Source organism: Pungitius pungitius, chromosome 2 (assembly GCF_949316345.1).
Source record: "Pungitius pungitius chromosome 2, fPunPun2.1, whole genome shotgun sequence".
NCBI lineage: Eukaryota > Metazoa > Chordata > Actinopteri > Perciformes > Gasterosteidae > Pungitius > Pungitius pungitius.
In genome coordinates, this window is record NC_084901.1 from 12,320,823 (window position 1) to 12,336,855 (window position 16,033).

The 16,033-nt window shown below is 40.4% G+C and overlaps 3 protein-coding genes across 3 annotated transcripts; 2 read left to right on the forward strand and 1 right to left on the reverse strand.

Moving 5' to 3' along the window:
- Positions 1-1,943: 1,943 nt before the first annotated feature.
- prl2 (prolactin 2) lies at positions 1,944-4,659 on the forward strand. Its single transcript, XM_037460040.2, has 5 exons — positions 1,944-1,948; positions 2,224-2,461; positions 2,735-2,842; positions 3,088-3,267; positions 4,465-4,659. The coding sequence occupies exons 1-5, from the start codon at positions 1,944-1,946 to the stop codon at positions 4,657-4,659; spliced, it is 726 nt and encodes a 241-aa protein (XP_037315937.1).
- A 947-nt stretch (positions 4,660-5,606) lies between these two features.
- On the reverse strand, positions 5,607-11,971 carry hspa14 (heat shock protein 14). Its single transcript, XM_037462520.2, has 14 exons — positions 11,862-11,971; positions 10,744-10,824; positions 10,464-10,546; positions 9,933-9,981; positions 9,676-9,781; positions 9,507-9,597; positions 9,314-9,418; positions 9,053-9,214; positions 8,198-8,353; positions 7,238-7,340; positions 6,868-7,083; positions 6,583-6,747; positions 5,840-5,907; positions 5,607-5,765 (listed from the first exon to the last, which is right to left on the reverse strand). Exons 1-14 carry the CDS (start codon positions 11,916-11,918, stop codon positions 5,687-5,689), a joined length of 1,521 nt encoding a protein of 506 aa, XP_037318417.2. The 5' UTR covers positions 11,919-11,971; the 3' UTR covers positions 5,607-5,686.
- A 722-nt stretch (positions 11,972-12,693) lies between these two features.
- cdnf (cerebral dopamine neurotrophic factor) lies at positions 12,694-15,911 on the forward strand. The gene is made up of 4 exons (XM_037462110.2): positions 12,694-12,828; positions 15,121-15,248; positions 15,336-15,477; positions 15,566-15,911. The coding sequence occupies exons 1-4, from the start codon at positions 12,756-12,758 to the stop codon at positions 15,736-15,738; spliced, it is 516 nt and encodes a 171-aa protein (XP_037318007.2). The 5' UTR covers positions 12,694-12,755; the 3' UTR covers positions 15,739-15,911.
- Positions 15,912-16,033: the final 122 nt, after the last annotated feature.

Here is a 16,033-nt window from a genome sequence, read left to right on the forward strand (position 1 = left end):
TCGTGCAAAAGCTCATTACTTTCAGTAATTCAACTTAAAAGGTGAAATTATATATATATATATATATATATATATATATATATATATATATATATATATATATATATGTTGTTTATATATATGTATATATGTTGTTTATATATATATATATATATATATATATATATATATATATATATATATGTAATCATCAAATTTATCAATTTGTCATCAAATTTATATCAAATAAAGGCTTGAAATATCTCACTTTGCATGCAATGAGTCTATATAATTAGTTTCACCTTTTAAGTTGAATTACTGAAAGTAATGAGCATTGCACGATATTCTAATTTTTCGAGTTTCACCTGTATATATTTTTGAATGGAAGCTTCGGGTTTTTGGCTGCACGCCGAACAGTATTACAGAATAAAACAATAAAACAGTGATTCCAAAGAAGACTTCACAAGTCACATTTATATACTAAAATGACTATTACTACATTGATTAAAAGAATTATGCACAGTAATGGCAACACAATTCATACTTTAGATTATAATGTCAAATGGCTTTTTTATTTTTTCAGTCATCAATTTGATGTGTAGTTTTCTGGTGAATACATTTCAGGATGGTATCATCGGTTCATTCACTGGTCAGTCGTCACAGAAAGGTTCTTGTTCCGTCAAAGTGGAGAGAAAGGCCAAAGCCTGTGATGGTGCTGGCCTGTGGGCATGTTCGGCTGTTACATTCACCCTGTTACCCTGCAGGTCAGTATTAATATGACGCAAGACCATCTGCCCGACAACGCTACTCCTGTGTGTGCGTGTGTGTGTGTACGTTCAGGAGAGTCACGGGGACCTCCAGCCTTCGCTGGATCCAACCATCTAGTCAGTGAAACATGCACGTGCGTCTTAGTCACCTTGAACGAACCTGCTCCGTTTTGCATTATCGAACGAATGTATAATAAACATGGATTTACTATAATTAGATGGTATGTATGATAACTTTTTATTCAGTGTCATTATTATCAACATAAATGTCCATATATTGTGTTAACCATAACATAGTTAATTTAAGCTGATGTAGACTGAACACTATAAACACTAATGCAAGTCATTATGTGGAAGGCGCTCTGTGAGATGCTCACAGCATTAATACACCATCAAACAATTACATGCTATGTAAAGGTTTGGCCTTCCAGTTCATGTCAGTGGTTACTACGTTGACTACTACCACCTGCTGCTAATGATAATTGATCATAATAAACTACTTTTAATTTTGTTTCAGTCTATAGATTAACAGGCCTTACACGATTTCAAAGAACATTCTGTTTGGCTCAGATTCTGACGGCCTGGAGTAATACTCCTACTAAGGGATTTGAATTACCTCTGGAAACATAACCTTTTCTAGTTTCTCACTATATATGTCCGACTCATAATGCCTGACCGATATGTAGAAACATAAGTCAACTTCCGACAACTGAGAGAGTTTGATCCTGGCTACAACCACTTGACGTCATTCATATGGCTATTAAACAACGTGACATTCACTTGATGCTGCCCTATGGGGTCATTCGGAGCTCCCATGAAGCCCGCTCATCAGATGATTCTGACTCTTCGTATTAGCGCCCCAGAGCGCTCTAAGTGACCTTATGTCCGTATAGCCGGAGGCCATGCGGACATTAATGAAATGTACTGGAGAGGCCTGCTGAATGGACCCAGAGAGTCAACGTCACATATGTCCGACACACAACCCAGTGCTGGAATGACGTCCCCGGCTGACGCTTTCATCGCTCTCATACACACACAGATACTCTTTCTCTCTCTCTCTCTCTCTCTCTCTCTTCCTCTGTTTGATATGAAAGCGTAAAAAAGGGGAATGATCAGTGAGGGATCCTCACATGAAGCTGCAGGGGTAGAAAAGATCTGTGCCATCTGCTCTGAGACAGGAGGTCCTTCACACCCACCATGATGTATGGAACAGGATCAGGTAATTATTTCAGAAATACAACTTTGTAATACGGAATCCGTCTGTCTTTGTCTCGCCCTGCATGTCATCCCCTGTTCTCTTCCTCTTCACCTGCCCATTTCCCCAAACCTACTACTCTGGTTCAGTGTCTGGTTTCCTTTTAGGGCTGAAACATATTGGAAAGAAAGATCACACATGCGCATGTTCCATGTGAAAGGATTGTTACATTATGCCGTTCTTCAGGTCAAAACTGTTTTGTAACACTTTTTGCTTGCTCAGCAACATTTTGTTTCATCTGTTTTTTCCCACTGCTCTTCGCCCAGTATCTTGTGTCTGGGTGGTATGGGTCTGTCTATTCTTCTGCAACAGACTGACCATGGTGGGAGCAGCACCCATCTGTGCCAATGCCCAAGCTGGCCAGCTGTGCCACGTCCTCTCCTTGGCAAACTTGTTTGACCGGGTCATCCAACACTCAGCCAGGACACACGGCATTTCAAACAACCTCCACACAGAGTTTGTAAGTCTCCTAAGTTTGTCTGACAAAGCTTTTCTAACAACATTCAATAAATTTGTTTGATTTTGTTAAAGGAGTATTTGGGATCAGTTGGAGCTCAAGTAAATATATATATTTATACTTTACCACACACATGTACAAATAGCCATTTAAAAACATTTGGATCTGCAAGTCATTTACTACTATTTTCTTTCGTCAATTATTTAGCCACGCTTGACGTTTAGACAACATCTAATCTCTAACATTTCCGCCTTGCGTTCATGTTTATCCCTTCAGGAGCAGTACTTCCTGCCCAGTAAGAATCACATCGGTCGGGTCAGTCGAAACTGTCACACCTCCAGCATCCTGACCCCAAATGGCAAGGACAACGCTCAGAGAATGACGGTGAATTAACCTTTACAAAAGTTCTTTCTTGACAGACGCATGCGTTGGCCACATTACGCTAACAGTTTGTTTTCCCCTGCCTTTCATCGGTTGTAAAACGTCTTTTTAAAAATGTATCTTTCATATTTGATCCATATTTGCATCATCCCGTACCTGTAATGAATGCTAGTAATATCCCTTGACTTGAAGAGGGGCTGGAGTTTGTACTGGCTGTTAAATAATGGGTCCTCTTTTTGTCACTGCAGAGGGAGGAGCTGACCGAGGTGATCCTGAAGCTCCTGCTGGCGTGGAGGGATCCCCTGTGGCATTTCCATCAGAGCATGGCACACCACCACGACTTCAACAAATTCAGCTCCAATAAAACCCTTGAGATGAGCAACATGGTACATGAGCTCCACAGAGGTGTGGAGAAAGTGGCTGAGAAGGTACTGTAGCTGTACATTTGGCTGGTAGTCTTCAATATTAGAGTATTTGCTTTATTTCCTTAAAAGGGGCTAGAATGCAGACCCTTACATGCATACTGTCAAAGTTAGCACCTCGGTCGCCTGTTCTATGACCTCAGAAGCACCCGCCGCCCAACCACTGGATGCAAGCTTGCGCATAAACAAGCCTACAAAAGTGGTCACTGAGAAATATCTTAGTAAATGGACAAAAAAATGGGAGAAGGCTCTTTGCAGATATAGATACTGCCACACACTTCTAGTGGATCTTTAGCGCTGATTGCATACCTCGAGTGAAAAGACTTCATTCCATTAGCCTCTACTGAAAAATGTGACAATTTGCGTGATCAAGGATCTGAGCAGTTGGGTAATGTAGCTTCCCGGGATGGAGTAGTGACACAGATGACAAAGTCCTGACGTCACATGGCAAATCTAAACTGCCCCGCTCCCCCTCAGATGACCCAATGTCCCAGTGACAAACCATTCCCGTCCTAATGTAGCAAGAAACGCAGAGGTATTCCTTTGTGGTCCCTGAATATTAACCATTTCTAATAGATGAGATTATATGGCATTACTCATTCTTTGTAATACTGTGCTTCAATTTTTTTTTTGGAAAGGCTTTACTTATATGTATACATAATAGGGCAGTACTGTTTTTATCTTTATATTGTTCCTCCAGTTAACCTCACCCATTAGAGTGAATCATTTCCACAACATAGTTCACAAAAAATACACATTGTGCGCAGATACGGATAATATAAAATATGGAAGCCCTGAGAGGCAAATGAGAAGTGAAAGTGACTTTCTAAGACTGACATTTCATAGACGTTACTCATTTCATCTCAGTTAACTTTGGCAGCTACTTTTTTGCAGTTATTTTGGTTTACTGTAATACTAGAGGAGGGGGGGATAATGTACACTACATATCCCATGTTTGAGGAGGAAAAACCTTAATTTCTAAACAAAAAATAACGTGGACAATTATTTTAGCAAACCCTCCTTTAAACTGTTAATTAACAAATGAGATCAGATTTATAGATGCACCACATGCCTCCTGATACTGACAGGATCTATGTCTAGGTCCATGAGATGGTAGCCGTTGCTCTTCTTGATTGGTTTGCTTAGAAATCCCTTTCATGGCTTATAATGGCTTTGTTGCGGCGCGTGTCCTCTCCTCTCCAGATGCAGGTGCTGGGGATAATAAGCAACACGGTCAGCAACCTGGCTTCTCCCGAGGCTTTGCTGGCCTCCGACAGCAGCGAGTGGCGCCTGATGAGAAACTATGACCTCCTCTACTGCTTCCGCAGAGACTCCAACAAAGTGCAGAACTACCTGAAGATCCTCAAGTGTCGCATCGTCCCAGAGCACGGATGCTAAAGGCCGGAACATGATGGAGGCTTCCTCCGTCTTGATGGAAGGTTAAGACTTTGGAACGAAATGCTTTAGAGACTGCACGGATTAAGCTGTACAGAAGTTAACAGATCAGCACTATTATTCACTGCCATCTTGACAGGACTTCTAGTGGAACCTAAAGACTACGCCCCCAACCTCTCTTTTAATGCCTGATATGCTGTGGAGTACGGACGAAGATCAGTTAAGAGTGGACAGAATAGAATGAGTGTAATGCAGTGTTATCATACTCGTAAACATCCTGGTCAAATATAATACCATATAAAACATTTAAAATGAAAACCCAGGGGGAATGGGTTCTTTGTGTCCACTTGGAATGTACGGTAAGAAGCTCTTCTCTACAACAGGGCCATGGCCCCTTGGGTGGCCCCTCAGATACTGCCAAATGGTTCAATTAAATTTAAAAAAAGTATATATGTGTGTTTAAAAAGGCCCATATGAATTCAAAAGATCATTTGAGAGTAATTTCCATAATGATTTAGTTTTAAATATGCCAATTACAATGACATCTGGTAGAGAAAAAGTTTTGTCATGTTCCCTCAAATGATGTGGCCCAATTTTGTTTAAAGTAAAAGTTATGTGGGAGACGACCCTGTGACCCTAAACGCTCCAAGCTGCAGTGAGGAAATATACCAAAATACCTTTATTTTTAACCACAAACAGTTGCCAGTGCAGATTTGGAACCCCGAAAAATGGTGTCCAATCAGAAGTGACTTGGATTTTCATCTACAATACATGCATCCCATTGCTTATTTAGAGTGCTTAGAAATAATAAATCACATAGGTGATATTACGTGATCATGTGCATATACTGCCTCAACTGTAGCTATAGAACAATTCAACGTTCTATATTATTCCATGATTGCAATAAGATCCAAAAGGATTGAAACAAAGTCTTGAGCATAGAGTTTGAGTTGAATTATGTTTATTTGGTAATAAAAAACAAAAAAACCCATCTGCAGTGACAGTGTGTGCGGTTTGTATTTGAGCAGATTCAGGATGCAGCTGCTATGGTGACGACCTCTGGCCTTCCACAGCTCTGTTCTACGCAGGACACGTGAACAGAACCGTCCCTGCAACACACAAAACACGGTAAACAGGCCGTCATGTCAAGTGGCCCTGGGCTGTGCACTGGAAGGGTGGATACCTTTTCATGGTCACCACGGTGTCAATGCTGTGGTTCTCCACTTTCGGCTGTAGGTCCCTCAGGACAATCTATGCACGGTACACAAAAAACAGACAAATGGTCCATTGAAATGAAGAAATATGTATAATCCATTTTTAAACACAGATCTACAATCTACTTTAGATGGCCTTTTGCACATTTCAACTATATGAATTGGAATATCAGTGTACTGTTGTTTATCTTCAGTGCCCAGTGCGGCCTGTTAATCATGGCGGTTTTCCTCCCAAATCACTGCATTGAATTTGTAAATATGAACCAGCAGGGATTTTGAGAAGTTGAAGGTGATACAGCAGTAGAATTGGTTTTTCCCCTTTAATCACTTAAACTCTGACGGTTTGCTACGCCACAATTTCATAAAGTGAACTTCTCACAGGTTTCCAACCAGGGGTTGTTGCAAAGCCTAGACTGGGTGACCCGTAGGAACAGGATGTTTGTCCCACTTGTGTAGTTTACTTTTACTAAAGTTTAGGTAAGTTGTTATTGTTGTTATTATAGCAGAGACCTAAGCCGTTGCCTGCGCCTACCCAGTGTGTCAGAAAAGGACGCCAACATCTCCTGACCATGCTTGCTTAAAGTTTAAACTCATTAAAAACATAAATTAAAATGACATCTCCACCAACATAAATGCCATAAACATTAAAAGCCAAATTATTAACATTCACAAATGTTGAGGAAAAAAGCCTGTATTGGTTGCAGTTCCATACCTTAGCTAGCTTCTCTGGCTTCTCCGCAACAAATCTCTGGTAAATTTCCAAGCAGAGGGAGGACAGCCCCGCCCCTCCACTCAAGACGTGGTGCCTGCGGGCTGGGAGGGGCGTACCCGACGGAAAGAGAACGGTGAACACCTCGCCTCCCGATTCATCCACCTCCTGCAATGCCCACACACCACCCAGCAGGACAGTGAAGATTAAAATTGACTGGATTAAACTCATTCGATTTACCTGCACTAAAAACGCTGCTTTTGTTGGGTTTTAATGTGACCAGTGTACCTTCACTAGTATGTCGCTGGCAGAAACATCCACTGTGATGGAGTCTTCCTCGGGGGCCAGACTGTCCTTGCCAACCAGTAAGCCTGCCTCTAGAGCTGCTCCCACAGCAATGACCTCATCAGGAGGGGATGAGCTCAGCAGCTCCACATCTGGAAACATCTCACGGATCATCTGCTGGAGACGAGGGATCCTGGCCGAGCCTCCACAGAGAACCACCTAGAAACGCACCCATTACACACAAAACGCTTCGTCACCAACAGAGCCGAGGCTTATTTTCATAAAAGTAAAAAAAAAAATCACCCTGATCCACCTCTATAGTTGCAGTGAGATATTTCATGCAATGGTGCATAAAGCAAAACACAAACCGCACCTTGTTAATGTCGGCAGTGGAGAGCCCCGCTGCCTCCAGCAGGGGTCTGATTGGCTGGATGCTCTTGTTGAAGAGGGAAGAGCAGAGCAGCTCAAAACGAGCTCTGAGGAAACATGACAAGGAGGTCATCATGATGGTTACCACTGCTTGTTAGTACAACAATCATTAACCTTTTTAGCACTAAGCGCCTTTTAGACAGTCGTTTAATATTTTTTTGACTTTTTTGGGGGACGGGGTTTGTAATAGGAGAGTTAATGCAATTCGTAAATGTAAAACATTACAATGCAAGCAACAAGTGTGTGTTTCTGCCACATTCATTCAGTTTCGGCGAACCACAGTGCCGTCTTCAGTAAGATTTGGCTTTCTATGACATTTCACCTTAATTTATTTAGAAGTTTGTGCTTTTCTAAAAGATGTAGACTGATTACAATTACCTAATTGTACCTGTAATCAGTACCTCAATCAAAAGTATCACAATATTACAGTAATTTGATTACTTTTTTTGTTACTTGTGGTAAACCTTCATACTGTAGCACTAAATATGCTGATAAAGACAAATGATGAATTTATGGCAGAAGGGAAAAACACCACAATAATGTTCCGTCTCTGAGCTGTGTCATTATCACAGCACTCGCATCTCACATCCGGATGTCCAGATTCTAACATGGAGCATCAGCAGCGCCCAAAATGAATGACATTGACAGACTTGGCTTCCTCTTGTATTAATGTTTGCTGAACATGAATTGAATTTCTTAATGAGCTAGAAGGTAGGTGAAGAACAATAAAACATGTTTTAATGTAGAAACACAATCTGTTTTTTTATGATGTGTAAATACATCAATGAAATACAAATGGCTTGAGACTTCTTTTTAATGTCTTATGGATGTACATATGCTCTGAACACAGCAGGCCTTAGCCGTGTTATTAGATTAGATTCTTTGTCACAAATTCTTTGCTCACCTGGAGACGTTGCATTCGAAGTCGATGCCGTCGTGAAGTGAGTCAACAAAGCAGTTGGCCGACTCCAGCGAGGACAGAGAGTGTTTGGCCATGTCTGCTCCGTTCATCAGCTTCAGCATGGCCCTGACGTTGGTGCTCACGTCGTACTTATAGGTGCTGCACAGCAAACACAGACACACAGCCTTCATGAAGGGAGGATGGATGCATACTGTAAATGGTTATCCCTGCTCTCTTCAACATAAACATTTACCTTACACTTAACATTGGCGCTGCCAGTCTACCCCATTTAGTGTTGTTTTGTGGCTTTGATGAATCCCAACGAACACAAAATAACTGATTAGGGCAGCAGTATTCCAGCTACTTTTGTTGTTTAATTAGCTGCTTTTGTCAATTGAGACTTCGAAGCGAGCAGCAATAACTGCTTCCATTTTGACAACGAGGCAAAGCGACTACCCCGTCCACCAAAGTTCATGCTTTAGTGCTGTTCTCTTGTCTGTTTCACCAAACTTTATGTACTCTAGTAATGTACTGACTAAGGGAAAGATCCTCATACACCCTCACTTTTAAAAATTAAATTTCTTGTTGCTTTAGGGTTAGGGTTTTGGCCTTTGACACCAGGGGGTCCAGTTCGGCCCGCTGTATGATTTTGCTGTTGTGATGATTACAGAAAGACATAATTTGCATTTCTATAAAAGTATCTCCTATCCCTAATCAGTCCGCTGGGGGTCGCACTGAATGAGCGAGAAGATGGACTCGCCATAAGAAACACTGAGACCGGCAGCACTCAACCAGACCGTTGCCTAAGATTTTACTGATCGGGCAAAATAGCAGCAGAGAAAAAAAGACAGTAGCTACCGTTTGAATTCTGCAGTGAGGTGCTGGGCCAAAGCCTGGGTGAAGCTCTCTCCTCCGGTACTGTGGTCGGTGTGTGTGTTGAGGACCCGGAACACTCCTCCATTGACCTGCAGCACTGTCACACTCAGGGACGTCCCGCCCAGCTTGTACACAAGCACGTGGCTGTCAAAACAGGGCAGGTGCACATTATTGAGTAGAAACGTTTAGATATCCTAATGTATCCAAAGTAATAAAAGCTCATCAGCTGCAGAAGCAGCATACCTCTTTCCTGAAGAACAATCCTGTCCGATGTTATAGGCCAACAGAGCGGCAGCAGGCTCGTGAATCAGCCTCAGTACATGGAAGCCTGCAGCTTCAGCTGCCTCCCTGCACAAAGCAGAGGGAAGACTTTTCCAAACGGTTTCACATTCAACAAAGAAACGGGACAGGAGTAATGGGTTGCGATGTGCCCTACCTCAAAGCACGTTTCTGAGCATGTGCAAACTCAAATGGGACGGTGATAACCGCCTCGGTGACATCAGAGCCGAGAGCCGACTGAGCCGTTTCTGTGAGAGTTATAGATGATCAATTGGTGTGCTGTTTTTCTGCAATGCATTGATCATTGTGTATGTGTGACAAACTACCTTTCATTTTGTTGAAGATGAGTTTTGCAACATCCTCCGGCGCGACATACTCTGGGTGATCTCCCGCTGTGATCTCATAATAAGGCTTCTCTTGTCTGTTGACAACCTGAACATGGAAACCAATTATTATATCATAACAGTCCGTCCATGTTGGCTCAACAAGAGAAGACTGGAGATGACTGTTGTGCAACATGAAGAGCATCAGATGAATTAATGTCAATGGGGGGAACAAAAGTGTTGTAAGCAATCAAACGCACCTGACACTTTGTCTGTGTTTTGTGGCTCTGGGTCTCTGGATCGTCGAAGCTGCCCGTTGAGACAAGAGAACCTGTAAGTCGGTCTGAACACCTTGCTAATATACCAGTATAGTTATATCATAACAATGAACGCCCTCCTAATAAGCATTCAGGCTACTGAATGTAAAAGCACAAATGTAAATAAATCCAAACAAAGCCTTTAAGCACTAACGGACAATGATGACACAAAGTTACTTATTGAGGCAGCACTAGACCGTACTCTAACATAACATGTAAGTGTAGCATACCCGTAAACCTTTTTGTAGTAGAACATTGCTTTGCTCTAATGCTGGTTCTTCAAAGCCCATTTACTGTAGAAATACAATGACTAAAGGAGAAGGATCTCGTACAACCACTTCTAAACATTTGAACTATCTTTTAAAAAAAGGTCTGCTTATAATTTAGATCTGAATATAGAGTAAGGTAAGCTATTAACCTCAGATGTTCCTCGTAGTTTAAGATTAGCAAACAAGACAGTATAAAGTATATTACCTTCTCCCCAGCACTTGTTTCACTTTGACAATTGTGTTGGCAGCGTTGCGGATCCGCCCTTGCTTCGCGGCGATGCCAACAATCTACAAAAAAAAAAAGAAAGCACGCAATCAGCAGACTGGCATAGAAACAGATATAACCTATAGTGGGTGGGATGGTGACACCCACTGAGGCAGAAGACAACAATATGATTTAAATTAGAGGAGGTCCAGAGCACAAAGCTTTTACTGTAATGACCACAAAGACTATGCCAGCTAGGATAACTGAGTTCATGTTGTACCTTCTCAGTGTCTCTGTAGCCCACCACAGCTGGAGTCACCCGGTCTCCTGCGTCGTTAGCCACCACCTCAGCCCGTCCATCCTAAGAAACACACACAACCATCAATTCAGTTGCACACATTTGTCTTTTTTTTATCTTCCTGTGGGGTTTCAGCAACTGGCAAGGATCCGGCTGGCCTTCCAATGAGGCTTTTCTGGCACATCAGACAGGGAGGAGGCTCCTGGTAATCAGGAACCTAAAGAGAGTGCATATCCATTGTGGCCTGGGGATACTTTAGATCTCGTGGAAAGGGCAGGAGGCCATTGGAAAACAAGCAATGGCATCATGCATCATCATATCATTCAAAATGAATACGGTCACTTAAAATGAAAATAATTAACGTTAGTTGAAGCCCTGATAACTAAATAATATTACAACAGATGGCAGTATTTAGTGTTAACTCGTGTCAAGCTACAATGTCATGTTTGGACTGACTTAGATCAAGAATTAGCGCTTCTCTATAGCTGTTATACGAAGCCAAATTAATTTCCTGAACTGATTTACGTTATTTTTTGTCCATCCCCCCTCACCAGAAACACAGAGCGCTCTGGAGCGAGTACAGTTGAACAAGAAGAGTTACGGAGAGATGCAACACGCGTACATCCAGCTGTTGGGTTTCATAACGGTTTGTCACCACCAATGTGCCGTCAATGCAGATCCAAAGCATCACTGAGCCCAGTAAAGGGTTGGGAAAACCGGAAGAATTAAAAGAGAAAGCTTTAACGTTATTGTGGGGTCTACATTTTCAATTGCATTACAATATAATGGTAAAAAGTTAGGCCCAATTCTGTTGCAATATCAATGACATGGAGGTTAATTACTAGCGAACTCTGTTAACATTACATTTCCCCCGGAATATCTCATTACGGTATTTAGGCTACCGAAATAGAAGGTAGACTATTGTCACATGAAGTCATTTCATTCATTGTATACGTTAGTTTGCTAGCATCTTAGCAACTAATGAGTGCTAGTGAGTGCTATTTAAGCAGGATTTCTGAGCTGTAGAAAACATTGACTAGCTTATGGAGCAGAAGGAGAGGTGGGAAAGGCCGCTAGAACTGCAAATGAGCCTAACTCACCTTAAATATCGCAGCACAAGCACAAGTATATCCGAAGTGGACTCCTATGGCCGCCATGCTGGAAAGAACTGGGAGGGCTATGCCCCGTGCGCATGTGGCCCCTCTTCCGCTTCGAGGAATAACTTCCGGTAGCACTTTTTCAAATCAAAAGCTTTTTATTTTTATGTGGTTATTTATTTTAATATTTCTGTGTATATTTATTTATTTTCATATTAACGTGCACATTCATTTAATACTTGATGCTTTTACATCTACATTTTAAATATTATATTTTTATATTATACATTTTTATATTATATTGATTAATACATAGCATATAATATAGCATGGTAATAATAGTATTAATAAAGTATTATTATTGATGCCGTCATTATTATAAATATTAATGACTTTAAATCAATTGAACATTTTCCTATATATAGCATGTAAATCCTTTTTCCCTTAACTAAATTGCCAATCTTATATCAAAAGACCAATATATTATATAGTCTGACGAAATCCACAGTTGGAAGACTTTTTCAGATTTTTAGGTGAAAAGGAGACTGCCTATCCATTAAAATACCTCGATTCTGAATCTTACATCGAAGTATGGGAGTAGTTCATATATTTATGTACTATCAAATATTAATGTTGGTGCTGGATTATTATAATATTATTTCGTTATGCCCTGTGAATTGCGCAACTGAATTATATAACTGGTGGCGGACAATTTAAATTCCCTGCTAATCTCTGAAAAAGTACTGTCTTTAAGTGAGTATTAAATCAAGTTTCAAACCAATTGAATCTCTAAACACTGGGTGACGTCAGCCCCAAAGTCTCTGCCGGTGCTCGGGTCCCAACAGCCGGTCTGCTGGCTGGGATACCGCGGAGCTAATAATAACGACCACCGCTAACATGTCCGTGTTGTCCTTCACCATTTTGCTGCTCTTGAGAGGGTTCACTTTTTCTGCTGCAGGCAACTGTGAAGGTTAGAACGCATGTTGTGAGTTATACACAACCTGTTTACCAACTCTAAACTTTGCAGACTGATATTGATATATTGATATATATTGACTGTGGTCAACTCAGCAGACTCTTGAATTGTTTATGTTCATTTTATATATATATATATTTACTGTTTTTGTACTATCTGGACCTTAAGTCTGTAATAAAGAGTTGATTGATTGATTGTAGTGCACATTTACGGTATTGAAGAAGTAACGGGAATAAAAGCTTTTAATTATACATTCTGAACAATGTATGTGTGTTCAGGACCATTCTGACAACTGTTGTACAGAAAAATATATGAAGTTAAGTAATTATCCAAAGTAAAAGTCCTATTTTTGCCAGTTCAAAAACATTTCTCCATATATGAACAGCAATAAAAATACTTTTCCCAATAATTGATATACTTGGGTTAAGGAAAGCTGAATATGAAGGGATTTTATTGTACAAATTTATAGATGTTTCCAAAGTAAAAGCCCCATATTCAAATATGCTCTAATATGGAGAAATGGTCTTTTTGAACATGCAAAAATGGGACTTTACTTTGGAGAAGTCTCTACATTTGTACAGCAAAGATACTACATTTTCATCATGATAGTTGATGGAGAGGTCTTAAACACAACTATATTGGTCTTTAACTGAAATTATTGAGTGTTTTTATTGCTGTTCAAATATCGAGATATTGTGTTTTTGAACTTTTAAGGCTTTTAATTTGGAGAAATCACCAAATTTGTAGAGTAAAAATACTTCATATTCATCATCATAGTTGTCAGATCAGAGAGGTCCTTAACACATATGCATTGGAAATGTGTTTTTATTGCAGTTCAAATGTGGAGAAATGTTCTTTTTGAACTTGCAAATATGGGGCTTTAACTTTGGAGAAAAAAATATTTAATTTATTGCAGAGAGATTCTGCACACACATACTTCTATCATTGTCCGGAATATGCTATTTAAAAAAGCCTTTATTCCAGTTACGTGTTTAATACCGTAAATGTCAGCACATGCATGCACTAAAATTCTGCTGAGTTGACCATGCGAATCCGACTCCTGAGTTGACCGCAGTAGATAACAGCAACAGGTTGTTATTTGATGCTCAAAATCCGCTGTGCATGCATCTGGACATACATATCTCCTAACATTATCTGCTCTGCATGTGTGCACAAAATTGGTGGTGCAACCCAACACATGGATCATGGAAGTTTACACTTATTAAAAAAGTATGAATATGTGAGAAATTATATAAAATTACAAGAGACTATACAGGACAACTCTTAGAGATCGTCAGAACAAAAGAAATATACATAAATGCATTAATTTATTGGTTTATTCTTTTTTTAACTTGATCAAATCCGTTTGGAATTGATCTAATTTGCATTTATTTGCATTTCATCAAAGTCAGAATGTCAGGTAGTTACAGCACAGGAGGACCCTCTGTGGATTTAGTCCAGACACTATGGCCCTGCCAAGATATTATTACACATTCATCATACATGTTCAAATAAATACACTGAATAATTTGACTATATAGGATTTGATATTAATTGTAACAAACAATGCTAACTGTGAAACTCACAAAACTAAAAAACATATTGTTTTTATCAAAATATAAATATATCTCAAAGATCATGTTTAACCCTTTAAGTGCCTGCTCTGCAATTCTGTAGAGCACATTTTGGGTCACTACATGTTATTGTAAACTTAACCTGATTGAGCCATGTTGGGTTCTAAACGTCTGATCAAGGATCACTACTGTTACCCTCGGCCCTTTTGAGACGAGAGGTCGTAAAAAGTCAACTGGCTCGAGTTTAAAAATGATAAGGAATTTAATAACTAACGTAGTAAGCAATACAGTTACGAAGTGAAATAAAAGTATGAATAGTATATTGTTATTTCTGCGAAATAGTCAGCTAAATGTAATGTAATGTAATGTTATCCCATCAAATATTTGATGAAAGATTTTAACATTTTATGATCCCAATACATGTTTTTTTAAATACAATGTTTTGTATTGTTTCCCTATTGTTTGAAAAATAAAATAGATGGGATATCACCAACAATCGGAACTGTAAAGAGCTTCTAATTGGGCTGTCAAAATTAAAGCGTTAATCTATGCGATTAAAGTGGCCGAGCCGAATGCAATAAAATATTATAACGCAGTTAGTGCAATTTTGTTTACTTCCGGAACAAGCTGTCTCCGGAAACTAAACCGCCGCTAGCGGCAGTAAGTTAGACCCGATTTGCAGTTGGCTTTCTAACAATAAACTGGTGTGCAGTGTGTGTGGACTTTCTCTACAGACTATATGGCAGTCTGACCTCAGCCCACAAAGAACTCACTCCGTCCCTGGTGGAGGAAGAGCTGATCCAGGCCTGCACCGCCGCTGAGGGGAAGGAAGCAAGGCTGGTGAGGACACAGACACCAGCAAGGAAACACAACCAGACTCAGATCATTTCTAGCAGCGTTTAAAAGTGTGTTAATGTGTTGTCCTAGTGTTACTACCTAGGAGCCAGTAGTGATGCAGAAACCCGGGTCACAGCATCAGTGTCTCAACCTCTGGCCTCCCACGTCCCCATAGAGAAGATCTGCCAGCGTCTCAGTAGCAGAGACACTCAGATCTGTCAGCTTAGATATGGTAAAGTGTGCTCAAATCTATAAAACACACTCACTGATAATAAGCCCGTGGACACAATATGAAGCCTGTCTTTGGTGGTTGTCTGCAGAGCCTCAGCTGAAGGATTGGAGCAGCAACGGACTCAAAAGGATGAGAGTCATGGAGCTGAGGAACATTTTAGCATCGTGGGGAGAGGAGTGTCGAGGCTGTCTGGAGAAAAATGAGTTTGTCAGCCTCATCCAGGAGAAAGCACCTCTGCACGTTCCCAGTGTGGAACTATGAATGGTGATGGCTTTTTGTCTCCACCCTATTATCCCGACAAACCAGTTAACTCACTCTTGCATTGTTTTAGCCACACTTGATTTATTTCATTTTATCTAAATAATACAAATATGTACATTGCAGTTCCTACACTTCAGTTCTATAGTGCATTAAAAGTTTATTTTAAACCAGTGCATAGTTGTCGTTCGATTGACATCCAGTTGGTACAATTTCCTTCATGGCAGTTGCACATATTGCAGCCTTTATACCTCTTACAATCGACAAAGAAAACGTGTGCAGTTAAAAGATTTCTCCA

Excerpts from the sequence above, each read along its gene's own strand:
- cdnf (XM_037462110.2), top strand. The coding sequence starts at position 12,756 with ATGTCCGTGTTGTCCTTCACCATTTTGCTGCTCTTGAGAGGGTTCACT. Across the intron at positions 12,829-15,120 it reads TGCTGCAGGCAACTGTGAAG|TGTGTGTGGACTTTCTCTAC; the intron begins GTTAGAACGCAT and ends ACTGGTGTGCAG. Across the intron at positions 15,249-15,335 it reads AGGGGAAGGAAGCAAGGCTG|TGTTACTACCTAGGAGCCAG; the intron begins GTGAGGACACAG and ends GTGTTGTCCTAG.
- prl2 (XM_037460040.2), top strand. Across the intron at positions 2,462-2,734 it reads ACAACCTCCACACAGAGTTT|GAGCAGTACTTCCTGCCCAG; the intron begins GTAAGTCTCCTA and ends TTATCCCTTCAG. Across the intron at positions 3,268-4,464 it reads TGGAGAAAGTGGCTGAGAAG|ATGCAGGTGCTGGGGATAAT; the intron begins GTACTGTAGCTG and ends TCTCCTCTCCAG.
- hspa14 (XM_037462520.2), bottom strand. The coding sequence starts at position 11,918 with ATGGCGGCCATAGGAGTCCACTTCGGATATACTTGTGCTTGTGCTGCG. Across the intron at positions 8,354-9,052 it reads CTCACTGCAGAATTCAAACG|CACCTATAAGTACGACGTGA; the intron begins GTAGCTACTGTC and ends TTTGCTGTGCAG. Across the intron at positions 5,766-5,839 it reads ACCGTGGTGACCATGAAAAG|GGACGGTTCTGTTCACGTGT; the intron begins GTATCCACCCTT and ends TGTGTGTTGCAG.